Source organism: Mus caroli, unplaced genomic scaffold, assembly GCF_978045245.1.
Source record: "Mus caroli unplaced genomic scaffold, Mus_caroli_1 scaffold_9, whole genome shotgun sequence".
Taxonomy (NCBI): domain Eukaryota; kingdom Metazoa; phylum Chordata; class Mammalia; order Rodentia; family Muridae; genus Mus; species Mus caroli.
The window spans coordinates 21,362,310-21,384,915 of record NW_028227264.1 but is presented as its reverse complement, the minus strand read 5'-3'; the positions used below and the strand labels follow the sequence as shown (position 1 = coordinate 21,384,915).

Here is a 22,606-nt window from a genome sequence, read left to right as displayed (position 1 = left end):
TCATAAATTCATTCTTTTTAATAGCTGAGTAGTACTCCATTGTGTAAATGTACCACATTTTCTGTATCCATTCCTCTGTTGAGGGACATCTGGGTTCTTTCCAGCTTCTGGCTATTATAAATAAGGCTGCTATGAACATAGTGGAGCATGTGTCCTTCTTGACGGTTGGGACATCTTCTGGATATATGCCCAGGAGAGGTATTGCTGGATCCTCCGGTAGTACTATGTCCAATTTTCTAAGGAACTGCCAGACTGATTTCCAGAGTGGTTGTACAAGCTTGCAATCCCACCAACAATGTTCCTCTTTCTCCACATCCTCGCCAGCATCTGCTGTCACCTGAGTTTTTGATCTTAGCCATTCTGACTGGTGTGAGGTAGAATCTCAGGGTTGTTTTGATTTGCATTTCCATGATGATTAAGGATTTTGAACATTTTTTCAGGTGCTTCTCAGCCATTCGGTATTCCTCAGGTGAGAATTCTTTGTTCAGTTCTGAGCCCCATTTTTTAATGGGGTTATTTGATTTTCTGGAGTCCACCTTCTTGAGTTCTTTATATATATTGGATATTAGTCCCCTATCCGATTTGGGATAGGTAAAGATCCTTTCCCAATCTGTTGGTGGCCTTTTTGTCTTATTGACGGTGTCTTTTCCTTGCAGAAGCTTTGCAACTTTATGAGGTCCCATTTATCGATTCTCAATCTTACAGCACAAGCCATTGCTGTTCTATTCAGGAATATTTTCCCTGTGCCCATATCTTCAAGGCTTTTCCCCACTTTCTCCTCTATAAGTTTCAGTGTCTCTGGTTTTATGTGAAGTTCCTTGATCCACTTAGATTTGACCTTAGTCCTTTTTAAGGCCTTCTACCTGTTTAGCCGTAATCTCCTGTATTTCTTTAAGTGAGTTATTAATGTCCTTTTTAAAATCCTCCACCAGCATCATGAGATATGATTTTAAATCAGAATCTTGCTTTTCAGGTGTGTTGGGGTATCCAGGACTTGCTGTGGTGGGAGTGCTGGGTTCTGATGATGCTGAGTGGTCTTGGTTTCTGTTAGTAAGATTCTTATGTGTCCTTTCGCCATCTGGTAATCTCTGAAGTTAGTTGTTATAGCTGTCTCTGGCTGGAGCTTGTTCCTCCTGTGATTTTGTTAGCCTCTGTCAGCACTCCTGGGAGTCCAACTCTCTCCTGAGTCTCAGTTGTCAGAGTACTCTCTGCAGGCAAGTGTGCAGAGGTTTGGGTCTCTGCTCTGTCCTCTGGCTGAAGATGAAGGCCCAAAAGGAACTCTGTCCCAGAGCTATGTTGCTTCTGCTGCCCATGCCCATGAGTTCTCCTGCACAGACTTTATTTACATTTCAAATGTTATCCCATCTCCCAGTTTCCCCTCCAAAAATCCTCTATCCCCTCCTCCCTCCCTCTGCTCCCCAACCCACCCACTCCCATTCATTGTCCTGGCAGTCCCCTATACTGGGGCATAGAGCCTTCACAGGACCAAGGGCCCCTCCTCCCATTGATGACCTACTAGGCCATCTTCTGCTACATATACAGCTAGAGTCACAAGTTCCACCATGTGTTTTCTTTCCTTAGTGGTATAGTTCCAAGGAGCTCTGGGGGTACTGGTTACTCCTCCCAGGGAGTCCCTGTGTCATGAGGTGTGAATCATGAAAGAAACTTTGCTTCGATAATTGTAATCACTAACTTCTTATGTGAAATGCTTTCTCTGTGCTGAGCCACTTTGTACAGGTGTTTCTGTCTCTCATTACCAAGGATTTCTCTCAGTTCAACAGTGTTGAAAGAGCCCAGGTCAGTATTAGACTCTGGTTTGATGTTCATAAACCTCCCTTCAAGTTTTACAAGGCCCAGGACAAAAGAATGAAGAAAAGAAAGGCTATTTGCTTAAAAATATGGGAAAACATCTGAGAGGCCTGAGACATCAGGCTCTTTCCTGTCTTTTGTGTTCTCCTGGTGTTTGTTGTTTTCAATGCTTCCTGACTGTTGTGATTACTTTTTAAATGGCATGACAAAGCACCAAAACCAAAACATGTGAGTTGGGCTCACAGTTCCAGAGGGTAAGAGTACATGGCCATCATGGTGGGGAATGTGCCAGAAGGCAGGCATGGCACTGGAGTAGTAGTTGAGAGCTTACATCTTGATCCATAAGCACCAGGTAGAGAGAGCTAACTGAGATTGGCATGGGTTTTTGAAACCCCAAAGCTCACCCTCCATGATGCACCTTCTCCAACAAGACCATGTCTCCTAACCCTTCCTAAAGTGTTTCACCAACCGAGGACCAAATATTCAAACATACAAACCTAAGGGGGCCATTCTCATTTAATCTACCATATAGCTACAAAGGGTTGTTTTTATAAGCCATATGAAAAGCTGTGGGAAGCCACATGTGCCATTGCAGAGTGGCACAGGCTTCTGCTGGCCACCATGCATACATAGGCAGGAAAGTTTCCTGCCAAGATGAGGTTTTGAGAATTAACCAAAATTGACCAATCAGATGAGAGAGAAGTTAACCAATCAGATGAGAGAAAATTTAACCAATCAGAAGAGAGAGAAGTTAACCAATCAGATGAGAGAGAAAGTAACCAATCAGATGTAGGCATGCAAATGAGGTGGTAAGCATCAACCAAGCACAACCAATCCGGGTGTGAGACACGCCTCTCCTAGGCCTATATAAAGCAGCACCAGTGCTGGGCTCGGGGTCTATTCGCCTCTACAATCAAGCTCTCCCAATAAACATGTGCAGAAGGATCCTGTTGCAGCGTCGTTCTTACTGGTCGAGTGGGACGTGCTCAAGAAAAAGCCTCACAGATGTCTGCGTGCTCTGCCCCACAGCTCAGCCTGTGTGTGTCACAGACACTGATATATTTACTTCCTGTCCATGCTTAAACTATACATCATACTCATGATGGAGAAAAGGAAGTAGACCCAGACAGCTTCCCTTTTCATTGACTTGCCTCTTCAACCTCAGACAGACAGCTGACTGCAAAGGAATTGTAATCGTTATAGCACAAGTAACCTGGTTTAGGAAGGGTGGAGAATTGGCCTTTCTAATTAGGGTAACAAAATATTTCTGACACCAGCCTAGGCATGATTCTGAGACTCGTTGGGAATACACAACCACAACTCTGTCCATGCATCCAGGTGGGTAGAGAATGTCAGGGTAGCTAGTATGGAAGGAGCAATTTCAAGAAAGTATAAGGGTAGTTGACTGAACCTATGAAAAATGAAGGGATGGGGTATGTATGTATGATATAGAAGCATTATCCTTTTGGAGTCCATTAAGTAGAAATTGAACAAAAATATTTCTAAGATAAGATAATAAATAAATTCAAAGCAACAGTTTCAAACACCAAGGCCCAATTGCAAGGCTCCACTACTGCTCCAGTTGCAGGCTTCTGGTCCAACAACAGTCCTTTCTCCATTTCATATATTGTTATATCTTGGTAATAGCAATTCATTGATGAAGCTAAGAATAGCAGACAGTATGCTTTATTGCATGACCACCAGGTACAGGGGGTGGAAGGTGAGGGCCAGGCAACTACAACATCAGCATCTTTTCTGACTCAGAATCTTGCACTCGGAATTTATCAGAGTATGGAAAGCCCAGAGGACAACGAAGAGCTGAAGCCCCAAGGGATTTTTTTGTCTGTGAAGATTAGCTTCCTTTGATCTCATAAACCAACTATCAGCTGGAAAATAATAAATACTTTTTTCACAGCAGTTTGTTAAAGATTGAAATAGAAAAATGACCTACCAAAGAGGAAAAGGTGTTAAAAACACATTGGAATGATATTAGGAGATAACAACAGGAAAGCAAGTATTAAAGCTGCTCCATGAAAACCGCCATTCAGGTAACTGTCTCCCTCATTCAGTTAACCACCTTACTCGTTCAGTTAAATGCCTCCCTTATTCAGTCCATATCTGAGTGTTACTGTCACCTTTTCTTCCAGTGGTAGATATGCAAGAGCACAGAATGTTGGGTTTAAAGAAGATAATTAACTTTGTTTATATTAATTATATATCATTGCATTCATTATCACACAAAAAGTGGAAAGGGGGAGATGAAAACGAATAAGATAATTTTGTAGCCAATTGTGTCTGCTCGTACCCCACTCATGTGGGCTCCATGTCTGTATTAGGCCGCTGCTGCTGATTGCCTCACGTTCAGTACTCCATGGGAAGTATAATAACGCCCCACATACCGGAGGCTTGCTCTCACACCAGGCTGGCCTCTTTCTATTTCCTTTTCAGCTCCTGCATGGAATCCATGCAGGCTCTGCCAAGGCTCCATGTCTTCCATGTGTGCTCTGTGTCGTGTGGAACTCACACTTCTTTATTACATGCCAGAGAGGGCTAATGGAGGTTTTGCCTCTTTACTCAAATTGCATTCTTAATTCTTCCTTTCTTCTGCTCCAAATATACACAGGGAAAGTTAAGAAATATTGCAGAATAAGGAGGCATAAGTGGGGAATAAAGCTTGAACCTTCTTGTCAGTATTGTCTTCAAAGGTATGAATGTCCTTTAGACAACATGACCATTTCAAAATCCCACAAAGTTTTCTGTCATGGAGACTTCCAACAGGAATTGGGAATGATCCACTGAAAAGCCTGGCCTACATATCTTTGGGTTGGGGACAGTATTCTCTCAATGGAATGAGGTATGTACCATATCAGAGAGCTTGCACTTGTTTGGAGACCACACTGACCCCTTTTTACATGACCCCACATGACTACTCGGCAAGGGGAATGCTATTTTCCTAGTACCAATACCCTCTCTTTGTTTCATCTTTCTTAGTTCTGGACATTGAGTGAGTTTATAAGACAGGGGGTGCTTTCCCAATAGCACTCCTCCTGGAAGCCATCTATTGTGGCAATTGACATGTGGGAACCCAATAAAACTAGTCTATTGTGGACAGTGACACAGGTATTTAGCTTTATATAAGGGTCAGGCACTCTGGTGAATTGGACATTATTATTATTGGACACAAATTGGACATTATTATTATTATTATTATTATTATTATTATTATTATTATTTGGTGGGAGGAGGTTACAAATGTCAAGGGGGCAGGGAAGGAGTGAGAAGTAAACATGGTAGGGGCATATGCTGTGAAATTCCTTGATAAAAGTATCATGTTGGAAAAAGAGAGAGTAGAGAGAATGAAAATTACAAGATATGCTTCTCTGATTTGGAAATCAGCATAGGCAGGAAAGGTAATGTGCGCATGATTTTGGAGTTTCTATTTCAAGTGTGCTAAATTGCACATGATTTTGAAGTTTTAATTTAAATTATATTCTGACAGAACTTTAAATTCATAAACTAACGGGTAGACAATGGAGTCTATCTAGTAGCTTAATAAAAGATGGTGAATGGACAGAGGGAGAGTAAATAGAGAAGTGAAAAGAAAAATCCACGATAAAGTTACTTTGTGTTTGTGATTCACCAAATGTAGACTAAATTAAACTAGAGACACATTTAACTAGTTAGGCTCATGGTGCAAGTAGAGATAAGGAGAATTTTGATGGTTAAAGGTTGTTCTTTGTTCATTTTCTGAACACTTTAAATGCTCTACAGTACACTATCACAGGTTTCAAGATGTCTTATTTAACATAAATAGCTGATTAAAGTTAGTATCTTTAGTACATCTTAAATTTCTATATTTGGGCGTGCATTATCAAAACTTAACCTTATTGTGGTGAACATGTTCAAGATGTCCTCACTTGATTCCCAAGTTCATATTCAGACTTCATATCCCGAAATGGGAGGAGCAAATGGCAGGCAGCAGACAACAGAATCTCTAATGTCCTGAGGGTGTAGCATAGCCCTGAGATGACATCAGTTTCTGGACCATGCTACAGCCTGAGAAGTATGGAGGAATGAGTCAAATCACATGGAGCTCAAGGCCTGGATATTTTCTGATAAGTGATGGAGCAATTTCCAAGCTTAATAATTAAGAGGTTAATTCAGTGTCCAGGACCTAAACATCACAATAACTAAATGCAAAGTTTTATTTATACTATTCCTAAATTCTCATTGAAATTCTTTAAGACACATCCCTGAAAGATCAAAAGCAAAAGTGGTCAAATTAATGGATAAAACAATAGCACACACATGCCTGCACATGTGCTCATGCATGAACACACACTGACATAAATACACATACATAGATAAATACACACATACAGGTACATTCACACATATACTCATTTACATACAAACATATGTATATATATGTATATACACATACACATATATACTCAAACACAAATACACACACATTGAGATATTTAATTGTATTTTTAATGAAATCATATTTTCCCTTAAAATAATTATGTGACATTTACTTGTTGAAAAATTATACTAAAATGAGGATACCTCAGCCCCACTTGGGAGGGAGAAGAAAGCAATCACAAGGGGAGAGGGAGGGAGGGACCTAGAAGGGAAAGTGGATGGAGTTGGTGGGGGGAGGAAGAGGGGATTATGATCTGGTATTATGTGGGGGAAAAGGACTGAAGCCCTGAGGGCCAGCAGAAAGAATGGAAACAGGCAACCTAGGGAGGTAGGAGGTTGGGGGGGACCCTCCAGAATGTCTCAGGACTCAAAGGGAGGGACCTTAGATGAAATGCCCTACAGTGGGGAGAGGGAACTTGTAGAGTCCACCTCCAGCAGAAGGACTGGGTATCAAGTAAGAGATGGGGTTATGATCCCATAGTCAAAACTCTGACCCATAATTGTTCCTGTCTGAAAGAACTGCAGGAATGGAAATGGAGAGGAGCCTGAGAAAAAGAAGGTCCCCCAAGGCCTGACACTATTACTGGGGCTATGGAGCCTCCACAAAAAGGGGCCTAGCATGACTGACCTCCGAAAGATCCAACAAGCAGCTGAAAGAGTCAGAGATAGATATTTGTACCCAATCAGTGGACAGAAGCTTCTCACCACTGTGGTTGAATTAGGGCAAAGGGAGGGTAACCCTGTAGGAGGACCAGCAGTCTTAATTAACTTGGACCCCCGAGATCTCTCAGACACTGGACCATCAACCAGGCAGTATACACCAGCTGATATCAGGCCCCCAACACATATACAGCAGAGGAATGCTGGGTCTGGATTCAGTCACAGATGATGCACCTAACCCTCAAGAGATGGGAGGCCCCAGGGAGTTTAGAGGTCTGGTGGGGTGGGGGCTGGGCAGTAGGGAAATCCTCATGGAGACAGGGGACAGGGAGGAGGTATGGAATGTGGAACAGTCAGAGCATGGACTAGGAGGGGAATAAAATCTGGAGTGTAAAAGATAAATAAATAAAAGATTAAAAAAAAGAAATATGTAGGGTTATTATTAAAGAAGTATCTAACACCAAAAAAGAAAAAAAAAGAAAAATTTTACTAAGTAACTGGGCCTTGTTCTTCTTTTGATGGGAGAAATATTGGGGAGCACTGTTCCCATTAGTCTCTGAGATCAGTATGGTGCAGGCTCACATCTGATTACAATGACATTAGGCATGAGCCTCGGCCTCTTCTGACCTAAGCACACTCACTAACAGAGGAACAATCCTACCTGATATACCACGGTATGGTGAAGAGTAAATGAGCTCTTCTTACTGAAGCAATCTACAGCACAAAGTAAACACTCTACAAGATCACATATGCTCTTCAGAAGGCTTGAGTTCCCTCCGTTATGTGCTTCCAGTTCCAGACTCTGTTTGTTTGTTACTGGGTAGCTTAATAAATGGTCACTGAAACAGGGCTCATGCTAGAACCAACACAGGCAGAGGAAGTGCAGAGAATAATGATGCACTAACATGTTCAAGTTAATACTCAGTTTTCCAGTGCATAGAAAAATATTCAGAAAAGTATATTGTTTAAGGACAGAACATGGTAAAATTACCTGTCTAGTGTGTTTGAAAGGTGTCTTAGTGTTTGTACTGCTGTGATGAATCACCATGACCAAAGCACCTTATGGAGGAAAGAGCTTATACTTCCTGTTTAGTCTATGAAAGAAGTAGGGGTTGGAACTCACACAGGCCAGGAACCTCTTAAACGTAGGAGCTAATGCAGCAACCTGAACACTTACTTGCTAGCTTGGTCTGCTTTCTTATAATACCCGGGAGCTCCAGCCCAAGAATGGTACCACCCACAATAGTCTGGGCCCTCCTCCATCAATCACTAAGAAAAGTCATTACAGCTGTGTTTTATGGAGGGACGTCCTCAATTGAGGTTCCCTCCTTTCATATGCCTCTGGCTTGTATCAAGTTGATATAAAACCACCAACCATATCCAGGGATCCATCCCATAATCAGCCTCCAAACAATGACACCATTGCATACACTAGCAAGATTTTGCTGAAAGGACCCTGATATAGCTGTCTCTTGTGAGACTATGCTGGGGCCTAGCAAACACAGAAGTGGATGCTCACAATCAGCTATTGGATGGATCACAGGGCCCCCAATGGAGGAGCTAGAGAAAGTACCCAAGGAGCTAAAGGGAACTGCAACCCTGTAGGCTCAACAACATTTTGAACTAACCAGTACCCCGGAGCTCTTGACTCTAGCTGCATATGCATCAAAAGATGTCCTAGTCGGCCATCACTGGAAAGAGAGGCCCATTGGACATGCAAACTTTATATGCCCCAGTACAGGGGAACGCCAGGGCCAAAAAGTGGGAATGGGTGGGTAGGGGAGTGGGGGTGAGAGTATGGGGGACTTTTGGGATAGCATTGGAAATGTAATTGAGGAAAATATATAATAATAAAAAAAGCATTTAAATTAAAAAAAAAAAACACCAGCACAAATGACTACTAATAAAGGAATTGCTTCTTTGGGTATATTGAACTAAACAAAAGAGTTTCTTTTGAAATCAGACAATGACAATAAGCACCAGCTATTGTTTACCTACACTGTCACTACACTAAAGAAGGGTTACAGTTCTGTGCATGCAGGATAAGCCACTTGAATCTAAACAGCTGAAACCAAAATAAACTGATGCTGTTTAAGGGCTGATATTAAGCAGTCTTAGGAGCCATGAGTCATTTGTCAATCACAGACAAACTTCTTCAAACACATTAAAACAGAAAGTAAGTGAAAGGTGGTAGCTTAAGCCTCTAATCACAAGATTCAGAACACTGAAGCAGAGTAACTGCCTGGAGTTACAACCCAATATATGTTAGTCTGAGCTACAGAGAAAGACGCTGTCTCATATAAAAACCAGAAAGAGGACTGCAACCAAGGGAGAGCTTTACCAGTTTAAAATGTATCTGATAGTAAATGCTCCTGGTAGTTGCCAACATAGAAATTGGAAACTAGTGACTGGCAAGAGTATTAATAAATTGCCAAATACATGGAACTCAATTATTTTTCTTTTTATTCTTGTTACTATGTGTAAAAGTGCTTTGCTACCATGTATGTCTGTACATCATGTGCTTCCAGTTTCAGTGGAGAACAGGACTTAAGTTGTCTATGCCTGTGAGTTGCTATGGGATGCTGGTAATTGAATCCTAATCCTCTGGTAGAGCAGCTAGTGCTCTAAACTGAAGAACAAGCTCTCCAGCCTTAACTCTTGGAGTCTTGGAATTTTTTTTCTATGAAACAAAATAGTTATAAGTAGAATATGGGTTTGAGTGTTCCTCTGCTGTACAGTGCTCTGTAGTTTACTGTCTAGTGAGTCACATCTAAAACATCCTGTTGGCTTGATCAAGGGCAAACTATATAGGAATTTGGACCTTTATGGAGGGGGAGTTTTAGAAAAATACCTTGGAATCTAATAGAATGAATACACAAGACTCAGGGTGGCTGCATATTTTGCTTTAGTGTTTGTGTCTTCTAAACACATTATAAATTTGGCTTTTGTCTATGAAAACTCTGCACATCTTTGCAAACTTTACAAAAGCAAGGGACCAGCTAATTTACAAATCACAGTGGATAAAGAATGATCAACTTTAAATCATTGATTTCAACACATACCAACTTGTAAATCTGTAGGATTGTGACCATTCCCTTCTGCGACGTTCTATAAATAGCAGGTCACTCAGCAGGTGATCCTATTGTGACACTTTTTTTATTTTCCTCTAAAAGCAATTGAGTAAATGTTAGTTAATACATAAACATCATGTCTTATTTTTCTGACCTTAAGAATCATATTATTAAGTGAGCAAATCTGGGCCTTAGTTGACAGAGTCCCTTTCTTAATATCCCCCTTCCCTGAGCAAGAGACAGCCCTTGAGAGTCTCTGTGTTTAATTTATATTTACAAGAAACACATTACAAAGAGATTAAAGGACTACATATTCAAATTTGAGACTTAAAAGGTTTAGCCAATGTCAACAATGAGAACTATAGAAAGGCCAGGGGTGGGGGTGGGGGTGGGGGAGGGGTTCTTAGTTGGGGAAACCAAGCAAGAGTAACAAGCACAAAACACAGTGAAAGATGGTTAGATCCAAGTTCACCTAATTCTCTAATTAATCTAGAAATTAATTTTATATTTATTGAAAAACACAGAAGCTGGATGCATGTGATGGTCGCAGCTGAAACACAATTCATCACTTTACAGGAACAGACCTGGGCACTCAGTCTCCCCAGTGATTTTTCTGCTGGGAGTCTCTTCAATCCCCAACTAAGCCAAGAATCTACTCAGGAAACAGGTTGGTGGTTGAGGAATTCTCCCTCAAGATTTTGCCAGAGACAATGAATTTGATGGCTTTTCGAAACCAAGGATAAAAGAAAGCATAAATCAAAGGGTTCATGGCTGAGTTATAGTAAACGATCCAAACTAGGATTTCATACACATATGTGGGCGTGATGAACCCTAGGAAGGCATCAATGAAGGAGTCAATGAAGTATGGCATCCATGAAAGGAGGAAGGCAGCCACTGCGATGCCCAGGGTTTTGGCTGCTTTCCTCTCCCTCTTGGCCACCCTGTCCTTGTAGCTGTCTGATGCCCTGGCAGTCTGCTTGTTCATCTTCTCAATGTTCTGAGCCTGCTGTTTAGCAATGAGGAAAATCTTAGAGTAGACAGTCATCATCACAAGGGTGGGGATAAGAAATAATAGAAAATTGATAAAGACCCAGGTTTGATTCATTGGGATTTGACAGCCACCCACACAGGTGAGGGAACTCACTAGATCCTCCAGCCCAGCTTCACTTGCTCCTGTGTAAATGAGGGAAAACCCATAGCTGATGGAGAGGAGCCAGGAGAAGGTGATGCACTTGTGAGAAACAGATGCAGTGAACCTGGTGGGGTAGATCAGGGGGTCACTGACTGCAATGTATCTATCAACAGAGATGAAGCACAAGTGGAAGAGAGAACAATAGCAGAAAGATACATCAAAACAAGTGTGTAATTTACAGTAACTCTCCCCAAAGTACCAGCAGCCCTCCACAGACCTCACTGTGCTGAAAGGCATCACAGTCAGACCCACCAAGAAGTCAACAGAAGCCAGGGATGCCACCAGGAAGTTGGCAGGAGAGTGCAGCTGCCTGAAATGAATAATTGATGTCATCACCAGGAGGTTTCCACACACAGCCAGCGCAGCCCCAAAGCCAAAGACTGCATAGAGGATGAGGCGAGGGCCTGGGGAATATGGGCTCCTGACACAGGATCTGTTCAGGTTCTCATAACACAGCTCTGCAGATGTGGCAGAGAACAGATCTCTGCTCAGGATGCTGTCTTGGTCCCAGGAAACACCGTCGTCAGCTATAGCCATATATGCTATTCCACAGATCCTCAGAAAAATTATAAATGTGTAATTACTAATATATTTTCATTTCCTAGTTAATGTATTTCCTAATTCACAGTATACCTTCCTAATGACAAGAAGACTCTTTTAAATCTATTTTAATATTTTTATGCTTCATCTGTTTCTTCACATCTCAAAACTCCAATGTATTCTGAGATGCACATTTAAGTCTGACCTGCTCTTAGCATTTTCAGGGTTCTTTAACTAGTCTATATTAATACCCTAAGCATTCCTAACCCTCAGGAAAACCTCCCTAGTGGTGTCAAATACAGTGTGTTCCTAGAAGTGAATCCTCATGGTGTAAGGTGAGACAAAATGCCTGTCAATTAGCATGTTGTTTATGCCATGACCAAATTTTCCCCCTGCTAATTTGCTACAATGATCTTTCTCTGTAGTAGAGTTGGATGTGATAATTGGCCCAATAGAACTTTACTGAGATTTGAAGTTCTGTTCATAGAGATGGCCTTTACGTTTTGTGAGTAATGTTATCTATGACATTCCTATTCAAAGTGATCAAGATTCCTGCATGAACGTTTTCTTTTCCTAAGCATTGTTCTGTGTTAACAAAACAAGATCTAGCATCACGAGAACACCTTCCTTTCTCCAGTTTCAGCTTTAATAGTTTTGCCCTGGAAAATTGAGGGCATGGACAGCCAAATTTGCTCCTGGAATGTAACATGAAGGCTCTGTAAACAAGCAGGACTGTCTTCTGCATGGGCTCTGTGTTGTTTAAGGGAATCTCAGGAGCAATGTGCAATTTCTGCATGTCACCATTTCAAACATTTATTCATCTTCTTAGTTTCCATTTCTGTGACAATTACCCCCAAAACTACATTTATAATTTATAATATTAATATTTTGCCCATGAAATAAAACCAACATTTTCTTCTAATATTTCATATCTAAAAGAATTAATCATAATTTTGTGAGGGATATGGGTAATTAGTTAGAGTTTTTAATCATCCCATTACTCCAATGTTATTTCTTCAATAATCTATTCTTATTCAATGTCTTACATTGTAGATTTCTTTTTACTATCAATATTGCAGAAATATAGGTGTTTAGAAAATACGACATTCATGATACGTCCTTTTCTTGTGAGTGTCCCATAGCCTCAGTAATAGTGTCAGGTCTTGGGGCCTCCCCTTGAGCTGGATCCCATTTTGGGCCTGTTGCTGGACCTTCTTTTCCTCAGGCTCCTCTCCATTTCTATCCCTGCAGTTCTTTCAGACAGGAACAATTATGGGTCAACATTTTGACTGTTTGGTGGCGCATGCCTTTAATTCCAGCACTTGGGAGGCAGAGGCAGGAGGATTTCTGAGTTTGAGGCCAGCCTGGTCTACAGAGTGAGTTCCAGGACAGCCAGAGCTACACAGAGAAACCCTGTCTTGAAAAAACAACAAAAAACAAACAAACAAACAAAAAGTTTTGACTGTGGAATGGATGGCAACCCCCCTCACTTAATGTCCTGTCTTTCTGCTGGAGGTTTTCCCTCTCCCCAGTGTAGGGCATTTCATCTAATGTCCCTCTGACTGCCCTCCAAAAGACCCAGCAAGCAGCTGAAAGAATCAGATGCAGATATTTGTGCCCAACCAATGAAGAGAAACTGCTGACCACTGTGGTTGAATTAGGGGAAAACTGGAAGAAGCTGAGGAGGAGGGCAACCCTGTAGGAGGACCAGCAATCTTAATTAACCTGGACCCCCAAGATCTCTCAGACACTGGAGCACCAACCAGGCAGCATACACCAGCTGATATGAGGCCCCTAACATATACACAGCAGAAGACTGCAGGGTCTGGGTTCAGTCAGAGAAGATGCACCTAACTCTCAAGAGACTGGTGGCCCCAGGGAGATTAGAGGTCTGGTGGAGTGGAGGCCAGGGGTTGGGGATAACCTCGTGAAGACAGGGGGCTGGAAGGGGGAATAAAATCTGGAGTTTTAAATAAATAAATAGTTTTAAAACAAATAAATAAAGACATTGTGACATAAAAGATTTCAGAGATAAGGGAATAAAGATATTTTGTATTTGCAATAGACCCAAAGTAGAATAAAATGAAACTAGAGACACATGCCACTGCTCAGGGTTCACTGTACAAATAGACACACAGAAGAATTTGATGGTTAAAATCCTTGTTTCTTTTCAGAATAGATTAAATAGTCCACAGCATACTATCACAGATATTGGAGATATCTCATTTGTTTGTTGAACATAAATTATAACTGATATTTTGATACTATTAAATACATTTAAAGTTTTATATTTTGACATGTATTATCAAAATTTAAGTACATGGTAGTAAAAATGTTCGACAATAAGAGCACGTTACTGGCAGCAACCCCCCAGAATCTATGATATGTTGGTGGTGGAGCATGGCCATCGGCTCATCACATAAGCTCTGGACACGTGGCCCCTGTCAAGTATGAAGGAAGGAGTCAGATCACAGAGCAGAAGTCCTAGATATTTTCTAATAACTGATGGAGCAATTCCACATTTTAATGATCAAATTATTGAATCAGTGTCCACTACCTAAAATCACAGTATATGGATACAACATTTTGCTTGCATTATTCCTAAATTCTTACCAAAATTCCCTAAAACATACTCTTGATAAGTAACTAATAGAAGTAACCAAATTGATAAAAAAAATACAGAATAGCACATACACATACATTCACATACAAACATACACACATATACACACACACACATATATACACACACACACACACACATATATATATATATATATATATATATATATATATATATATATACATATTCTTACATATAAGAATACATACTCATATGGCCAAATACAAATCTACATATATTTACTGATTCAACAATTCAATTATTAAAAGGTAGAGTTTCTCCATGAGTTATTAGAAAATATCCAGGCCTTCTTTCCCCATGTGATCTGACTCTCTCCTACACAGTTCTCAGGCTCTTGCATGGTCTGGAGCTTATATATATGCATCTACATATATATATATATATATATATATATATATATATACATATATACATACATACACACAATAATATATTTATACATATATGCCCACATGAAAGAACACATACATACATATATAACTACACAATACACATGTATATATAAGAAAATACACATGTGCATATACAAATATACATATATATACAATACATACATATGCATACAAGTATATATACATATGTGTGCACATACAAAAATACACATAAACACATATTTTTACTTTATTTTAACTTTAATTTTTATTAATGAAAATCATTTTCCCTTACAATAATCTTGTGAAATCCCCATCAAAATCCCAACACAATTCTTCAAAGACATTGAAAGTGCATTCTCAAATTCATCTGGAAAGGCAAAAAATCCCAGTAGAGAAAACCATTCTTTTTTTTTTTTTTTTAAGAAAGGCAATTTTATTAAAAAGAAAAACAACAAAAGGGAGATGGGACCAGAGCAGAGGTTAGTCCATCCGGGCCTTCAGCGTTCTGGTGGTGATCTTGTCTTTCTCAATGATGTGGACAATGATGCCCATACCTGATACAGCATCCCAGTCCACAGCATTCAGCATGGCCTGAGAAATGGTTTCAAACAGGTGTTCTGGATCCATGTTGGGCTTCCAGAGAGATTCACATATCCCATACATTTGTTCAGAGCAGGTACCACTGACTAAGAAGTCATCGGTCACCATGGGGCAGCCAATGAGGTCCAGAGAGCAAATGAAGGGTTTGAAGATCTTCCAGGACAGAAATGACAGGCTCTGTGTAGTAGGGACCAAACCACTTCTCATACAGGAGGTTGTCCACCATGCTCATGAGGGTGTAAGGCTTGATCTGCCAACCTTCTTTCAGCTCATACAGGTTCAGTCGGAACTTGAGACACTGGCAACTGTCTGGATGTTAGTGGCAAGGCCGGCCAGGCCTATGTAGAGCCTGTCACCCATGGGAAAGATCTTCTGGATGTTTGTGGTCACCATCTGGGCCTGGATCCCGAAACGCCTGTCTGCAGTGATGGCCACACAGTTCTTTCCCTTTGTGGCCATGACAGCCCCTCCACTATAGGACATAATAGACATGATTGTGCTGGAGTGGAAGCCTGATCTCCACTGTCGAGAAAACCATTCTTAACAATAAAAGAACAGCTGGGGGGAATCACCATCCCTGACCTCAAGCTTTACTACAGAGCAATAATGATAAAAACTACATGGTATTGGCACAGAGACAGACATGTTGATCAAGGAAATAGAACTGACAACCCAGAAATAAAACGACACACTTACTGTCACTTGATCTTTAACAAAGATGCCAAAAATATACAATGGAAAAAAGAAAGCATCTTCAATAAATAGTGCTGATCGAACTGGCTGTCTGTATGTAGAAGAATGAAAATAGACCCATATTTGTCACCTTGTACAAAGATCAAGTCCAAGTGGATCAAGGGCCTCAACATAAATCTAGATACACTGAATCTAATAGAAGAGAAAATGGAAAAGAGCCTTGAACTCATTGGCACAGGGGGGAGTTTCCTAAACAGAACTCCAATGACTCATGCTCTAAGATCAACAATTGATAAATGGGACCTCATGAAACTGGAAAGCTTCTGTAAGACAAAGAACATAGTCAGTAAGACAAATCAGCAACCTACAGATTGGGAAAAAAAAAATCTTCACTGACCCCACATCCGATAGAGGGCTAATATCCAAAGTATATAAAGAACTCAAGAATCTAAACACTGAAGAAACAAACAACCCAATCAAAAATGGGTTATAAAACTAAACCAAGAATTCACAACTGAGGAATCTCAAATGGCTGAGAAGCACCTAAAGAAATGTTCAAAGTCCTTAGTGATCAGAGAAATGCAAATCAACACAACCCTGAGATTCCACCTTACACCAATCAGAATGGTTAAGATCAAAACCTCAGGTAACAACACATGTTGGAGAGGATGTGGAGAAAGAGGAAAACACCTCCATCGCTGCTGGGATTGCAAACTGGTACAACCAGTCTGGAAATCAAATCTGGAGTTTCTCAGAAAATTGGAAATAGATCTACCTGAAGACCCAGCAATACCACTCTTGGGACTATACCCAAAAGATGCGCTACTATGTCACAGGGGCACAGGTTCCACTATGTTCATAGTGGCCTTATTTGTGATAGCCAGAAGCTGGAAGCAACCTAGATGTCCCAGGACAGAAGAATGGATACAGAAAATGTGATTCATTTATACAATGGAATACTACTCAGCAATTAAGAATGAGGACATCCTGAGTTTTGCAGTCAAATGAATGGAACTAGAAAATATCATCCTGAGTCAGGTAAATCAGACCCAAAAGGACCTGCATGACTAATAAGTAGATATTAGCACACACTCCCAAAAAAGTACAAAATACCCAAGATACAGTCCACAGAATTTAAAAAGTTCAACAAGCTGAAGTGCCCAAGTAAGGACATCTCAGTCCCACTTGGGAAAGAGAAGAAAGCAGTCACAAGTGGGAAGAGAGGGAGGGACCTGGGAGGGAAAATGAAGGGGGGAATCAGGAGGGAAACCTGATCTAATATTGGGTGAGGGAAAAGACTGCAGTGCCACAGACCCTCTTGGTCCCTTGTCTGCATAGAATGGGTCTCTGGTTGCAGATGGACAAGGAGTCGGTGAATAAATGACAGACAGATGCAACACAGGAGATTGTGTAGAATCTGAATGTATTGTCACAAAGTGGACACCAGTCTTATATAATACAGAAAATAAAGGGGGTAGGATGTCACAGCAGGCAAAGTACATTGAAGTTACCTGAAACAAAATGAAGGAATGACTTCAAAAGGACTTACAGGAACCAGGTAATATTTACAGTAAAGATAAGACAGCCTTGCCTAGGGTCAGCTAATGACAGGTAAGGATTTCACACCCTAGTTGGGGGTTCTGCTCTAGCAGACCTTCTCATGAATAATGCAATACCACAACCCCCCTATTTCCTAGGCCTTGATAAATTCTTGTATGAGTGTAACTTGGCTGTTCTTTTAAGTATCTGTGGAGAATCTCCATTTGTCAGAAGAATTCACCAACTTGCTTCTAATATGCAGTGTAGCCTGCTATACCTGGCTGTAGTGAAGATTCCTGTCTCAGTGGGATTCCCTAACTATTATAAGACTGGCTATTGTCTCAAGTAAACACTCTGCAGACCAGCCCTGAGCTATTCTGGCTCTGTTCTTTGCAATGCGTCTGTCTCTACAAGAAGTAAATTTGAATGTTACTGAATAGGTAACCTTGTTACTGAATTCCTACTGAATTCAAGTTTGCTGGCTTCAAGGATTTTCGGGGACATTGGAACACTGGTGAAGGCTTAGCTATGTCAGAATTCAATCTTAAAAGGCACTTATAATAAAATAATACTAAAAGAGAGCACATGGATCCATACACCAGACTAACTCGGGGATAGGGTATGAGTATATGTTATGAGAACGCCAAGTTATGAGAACGCCAAGGTTCCAGGAGGTTGAGTTTCTCTGAAACTCTTTGTCTCGCGAGTGCTTCCAAGGCTTCTCAGCCTGTCAAGCAAACTTCACTGGAGCACTGAAGCCCTGAGGGCCAGCAGAAAGAATGGAAACAGGCAATCTCGGGAAATAGGAGGTTGGGAGAACCCTCCATAATGCACCAGAGACCAGAGAGGTGAGAGACTCTCCGGACTCAAAGGAAGGGATCTTGGATGAAATGCCCAACAATAGGGAGAGGGAACTTATAGAACCCACCTCCAGCAGGAAGACAGCATCAAGTGAGGAATGGGGTTGCCATCCCACAGTCACAACTCTGACCCATAATTGTTCCCGTCTGAAAGAATTACAGGAATGGAAATGGAGAGGAGTCTGAGGAAAAGATGGTCCAGTGACAGGCCCAAAGTGGGATTCAGCTCAAAGGGAGGCCCCAAGACCTGACACTTTTACTGAGGCTAAGGAGGGCTTACAAAAAGGGACCTATCATGACTGCCCTCCAAAAGACCCAACAAGCAGCTGAAAAAGTCAGATGCAGATATTTGCACCCAACCAATGGACAGAAGCAGCTGACCCCTGTTGTTGAATTAGGGAAGGCTGAAAGAAGCTGAGGAGAAGGGCGATCCTGTAGGAGGACCAGCAGTTTCAATTAATCTGGACCCCTGAGATCTCTCCAACACTGGACCACCAACCAGGCAGCATACACCAGCTGATAGGAGGCCCCCAACACACATACAGTACAGGACTGTCAGGTCTGTGTTCATTCAGAGATGATGTGCCTAACCCTCAAGAGACTGGAGGCCCTAGGGAATTTAGAGGTTAGGTGGGGTGGGGAGTAGGGACATCCACGTGGAGACAAGGGGTGGGGAGGAGGTGTGGGACTTAGAGCAGTCGGAGGGTTGACGGGAAGGAATACAATATGGAGTGTAAAAAAAATAACTAAAAAAATAATAATCTTGTGAAATGTATATACTCTAATTTTTTTTTTTTGAGTCAGGGTTTCTCTGTGTAGCTCTGGCTGTCCTGGAACTCACTCTGTAGACCAGGCTGGCCTCAAACTCAGAAATCTGCCTGCCTGCCTCCCAAGTGCTAGGATTAAAGGCATGTGCCACCACTCCCCAGCATACTCTAAAATTTTACTAAGCAATATGTCATCAGTGACTGGACCCCATTCTTCTTTGTGACGGGGGAATATTTGGGAGCTTCCTTCTTCCCATAGTCTCTGAGATCAGTGTGGTGCAGGCTCATGTATGACTATGATGAAATTATGCGTGAGCTGTGGCCTCTTCTGACCTAAACACACTAAAAGAGGAACATGATTTACCAGGGTGTGAGCTGTTCTAAAGCAGTCCAAAGCACAGAGTTGACAACACAACAAGATGACATGCAGTCTTTTGAAGGCTTCAGTTCACTCCACCCTGTGCTTCCAGTTCCAGAGTCCCTTTGTTTGCTACTGGGTAGCTCCATTAACAGACACTGAAACAGGGCTCATGCTAAAGCCAGCACAAGCAGAGGGGTTGCAGAGAATAATGATGCACTAGCATGTTCAGATTTATACTCAGTTTTCCAGCACACAGAAAATATTCAGAAAAGTATAATGATCAAGGATGGAACATGGTAAATTAACTTGACTAATATGGTTCCAGGAGTCTTAGTCAGGATTGCCATTGCTGTGTGTTCACAGATAAGTAGTAGGAGAAGCAGGAAGGTTGAAAAATCAGGGGCACCTCCTCTGTGCAGGAGACCAAACAAAATACTGCATTCCACCCAGAGAGCTGAGAGGGGATGTTGTTAATGTCCTGGTGACATTTTTGCTATCAGTAGAGGCAGACATGTCCCAAGTCCTGCAGAATGTTTATCCTAGAATTTTCCTCACTGGGTTCATCTGTAGTTCCCAGGTAATAGAACCCACCCTTAAGGGAGATGTCGCATGTACTTAATACCATGTGGACCTCTATGCTGTCACAACTAGAGACCACACTAGATTCTAGACCGTTTAGTTAGACAACACACTAACAGAGTTTCTCTGTAGTCCCATATTAAGCTTTATTGTGCACCATAGAACAGAAGTGATTGTTGCCTGGAAACCTTTATCCACGTTATATTGTGTTTAAATATGCTGGCAATAAATGTCCTGTCATTAGACTACCTAAACATTGTTCTAGGTTGACTAAGCTAGTCAGAACCAAGTTTTCATTCTCCACTCTTGCAGGTTCTTTTCCCTGCCTGCTATGACACCTCCAGGGACCCCCTCAGCTGTGATAAAACTCTATGACCAAGGCAGCTTTTGGAGAAAATGGTTTATTTCAGCCAACACTTCCAGGTAACAGGCCTTCACTGAGAGAAGTTAGTCAGGAACTCAAACAGGTCAGGAACCTGGAGGCAGCAGGTGATGCAGAGACCATGAAGGGATGCTAAGTACTCTCTGGCTCAGCATGGCTTGGACAGCCTGCCTTCTTTTACAACACAGGACTCCAGCACATGGTGGGGACCGCCCACCACTGGCTGGGTCCCCTGCCATTAATCACTAAGAAAATTCCTTACAACCAGGTCTTATGGAGGCATTTTCTCAAATGAGGTTTCCTCCTTACACATAGCTCTAGCTTTGGTCAAGTTGATATAATACAAGACAGCACAAAAGGCTACTGAAAGAGGAACTTCTGCTTTGCTTATATTGAACTAACTACACATTAGTGTTTCTTTTCAATGCAGACGATTACAGTAAGCATCAGCTATTCTAAAGCTTTTGTTTATCAACACTGTCACTCAAGGGAAGACACCTTACAGTTCTGTGCATGCAGGATAAGCCACTGGAATCTAAACAGCTAAAGCCAAAATAAACTGATAGTGTTTAAGGGTTGAACTGAAGAGCCATGAGCAGGGGATATTAAGGAGTCTGGGGAGCTTTTGGTCATCTGTCAGTCTCACAAGGACAGACTTCCTCAATTGTAGTAAATAGGAAATAACCCATGTGTGGTAGTTTAAGCCTATACGTAACACTCAAAAACCTGAGACAGGGGAATTGCCTGCAGTTATAACCCAATATAGGTTAGTCTGAGCTGCAGAAAAAGACTGTTTCAAATAAGAAACAGAAATGGAATTACAACTGAGGGAAGGATTTCAGCTTTAAAAATCTGACAAAAAGGACATCATACATTAATAATAAACAGTCTTCATGTTTGTTCACATGAAATTAAAAAATAATATCAAGACGTTTCTTATGTATTGACAACTTTGTGACTGCCTATTTCGCCCTTTATCTTCATGTTTTCTTCTGAACACCTTATTAACTTTGCTTTTGTGCATATCTTTGAACACTTCTATACATCTCTAAGAATGGAAAAAACAAATAAGTGAGGGATCAGCAAAATTATAAATCATAGTGAATAAACAATGATCATCTTTAAATCTTTAATTTAAACATATGACAACTTAAAAAGGTTTAGGATTGTGAGCATTCCTCTGTGTGTGTGCTCCCTCGAAAGCAGCTCACTGAAGAGATATTACAATTTGTGATACTCTTTTTATTTTCCTCTATAAACAACTGAGTAGTTGTTAATTAATACACTTTAAATGAGCAAAGCTGGGTCTCAGTTACTATATCCTTGCCCCTTTCTGAGTAAGAGATGTCTCCTGTGCACCAAACACTTCTGCAACACCCTACCCCCCAACACATACACACATACACACACAGAGAAAGAAAAGGCACAGATGGAAAGACATCAAAGAGAGTCCTTAAGAGTTGGGATAATGTTGCTGGTCTGTAGCTCTTCACAGTTGATAGCTAATGATGGGAGGAATGAAATGGACTCAGGTTTAAGTGCTGGCCACTGGAAGTTAGACCATGTACCAATGAGTATATTGCCAGCACAAATTGTACTTGGTGAATTTTTTTTAAAATATTCATTTATTTTTGGCTGGGGAAAGGCAAAGAACAGGAGGGAGGACCTGGGAGCGAGAGAAAGCAAGGGTAGTCAAGGTACATTGTGCAGCATTGTGTCCCAAAAAATCAATAAAAATATTATGGGGGAAGAAAAAGAAAAATACTACTAAGAGCTTTAAATGTTATATATTAAAACTTGAAGGAAAAAGTTTAACAAATATGACCATTAGAATTTCAGAAGGGCAGGAAAGGGGGCTACTAGCCAGGGATATAGGGAAAGTAATGGACACAAACCAGCACAAAAATCAGAAGAATGAATTAGATCCAAATCCTCAGATTTCACCAAAATGAAAAATTAATTGTACATTTTAAAAAGACATTAGATTTATGTGTTTGGGTCACTGCAGAAGCATAATTCATCACTTATCAGTAGCAGATCTGGGCATTCAATCTCCCCGGCGATTTTTCTGCTGTGAATCTCTTCAATCCCCAACTAAACCAAGAAT

General features: G+C 41.1%; 1 protein-coding gene and 1 pseudogene across 1 annotated transcript; both read right to left on the bottom strand.

Moving 5' to 3' along the window:
- Nucleotides 1-10,620: 10,620 nt before the first annotated feature.
- LOC110303744 (trace amine-associated receptor 7f) lies at nucleotides 10,621-11,697 on the bottom strand. The gene has a single exon (XM_021174948.2). It carries the CDS (start codon nucleotides 11,695-11,697, stop codon nucleotides 10,621-10,623), a length of 1,077 nt encoding a protein of 358 aa, XP_021030607.1.
- A 3,501-nt stretch (nucleotides 11,698-15,198) lies between these two features.
- Nucleotides 15,199-15,810, bottom strand: LOC110304078 (proteasome subunit beta type-3 pseudogene; annotated as a pseudogene).
- Nucleotides 15,811-22,606: the final 6,796 nt, after the last annotated feature.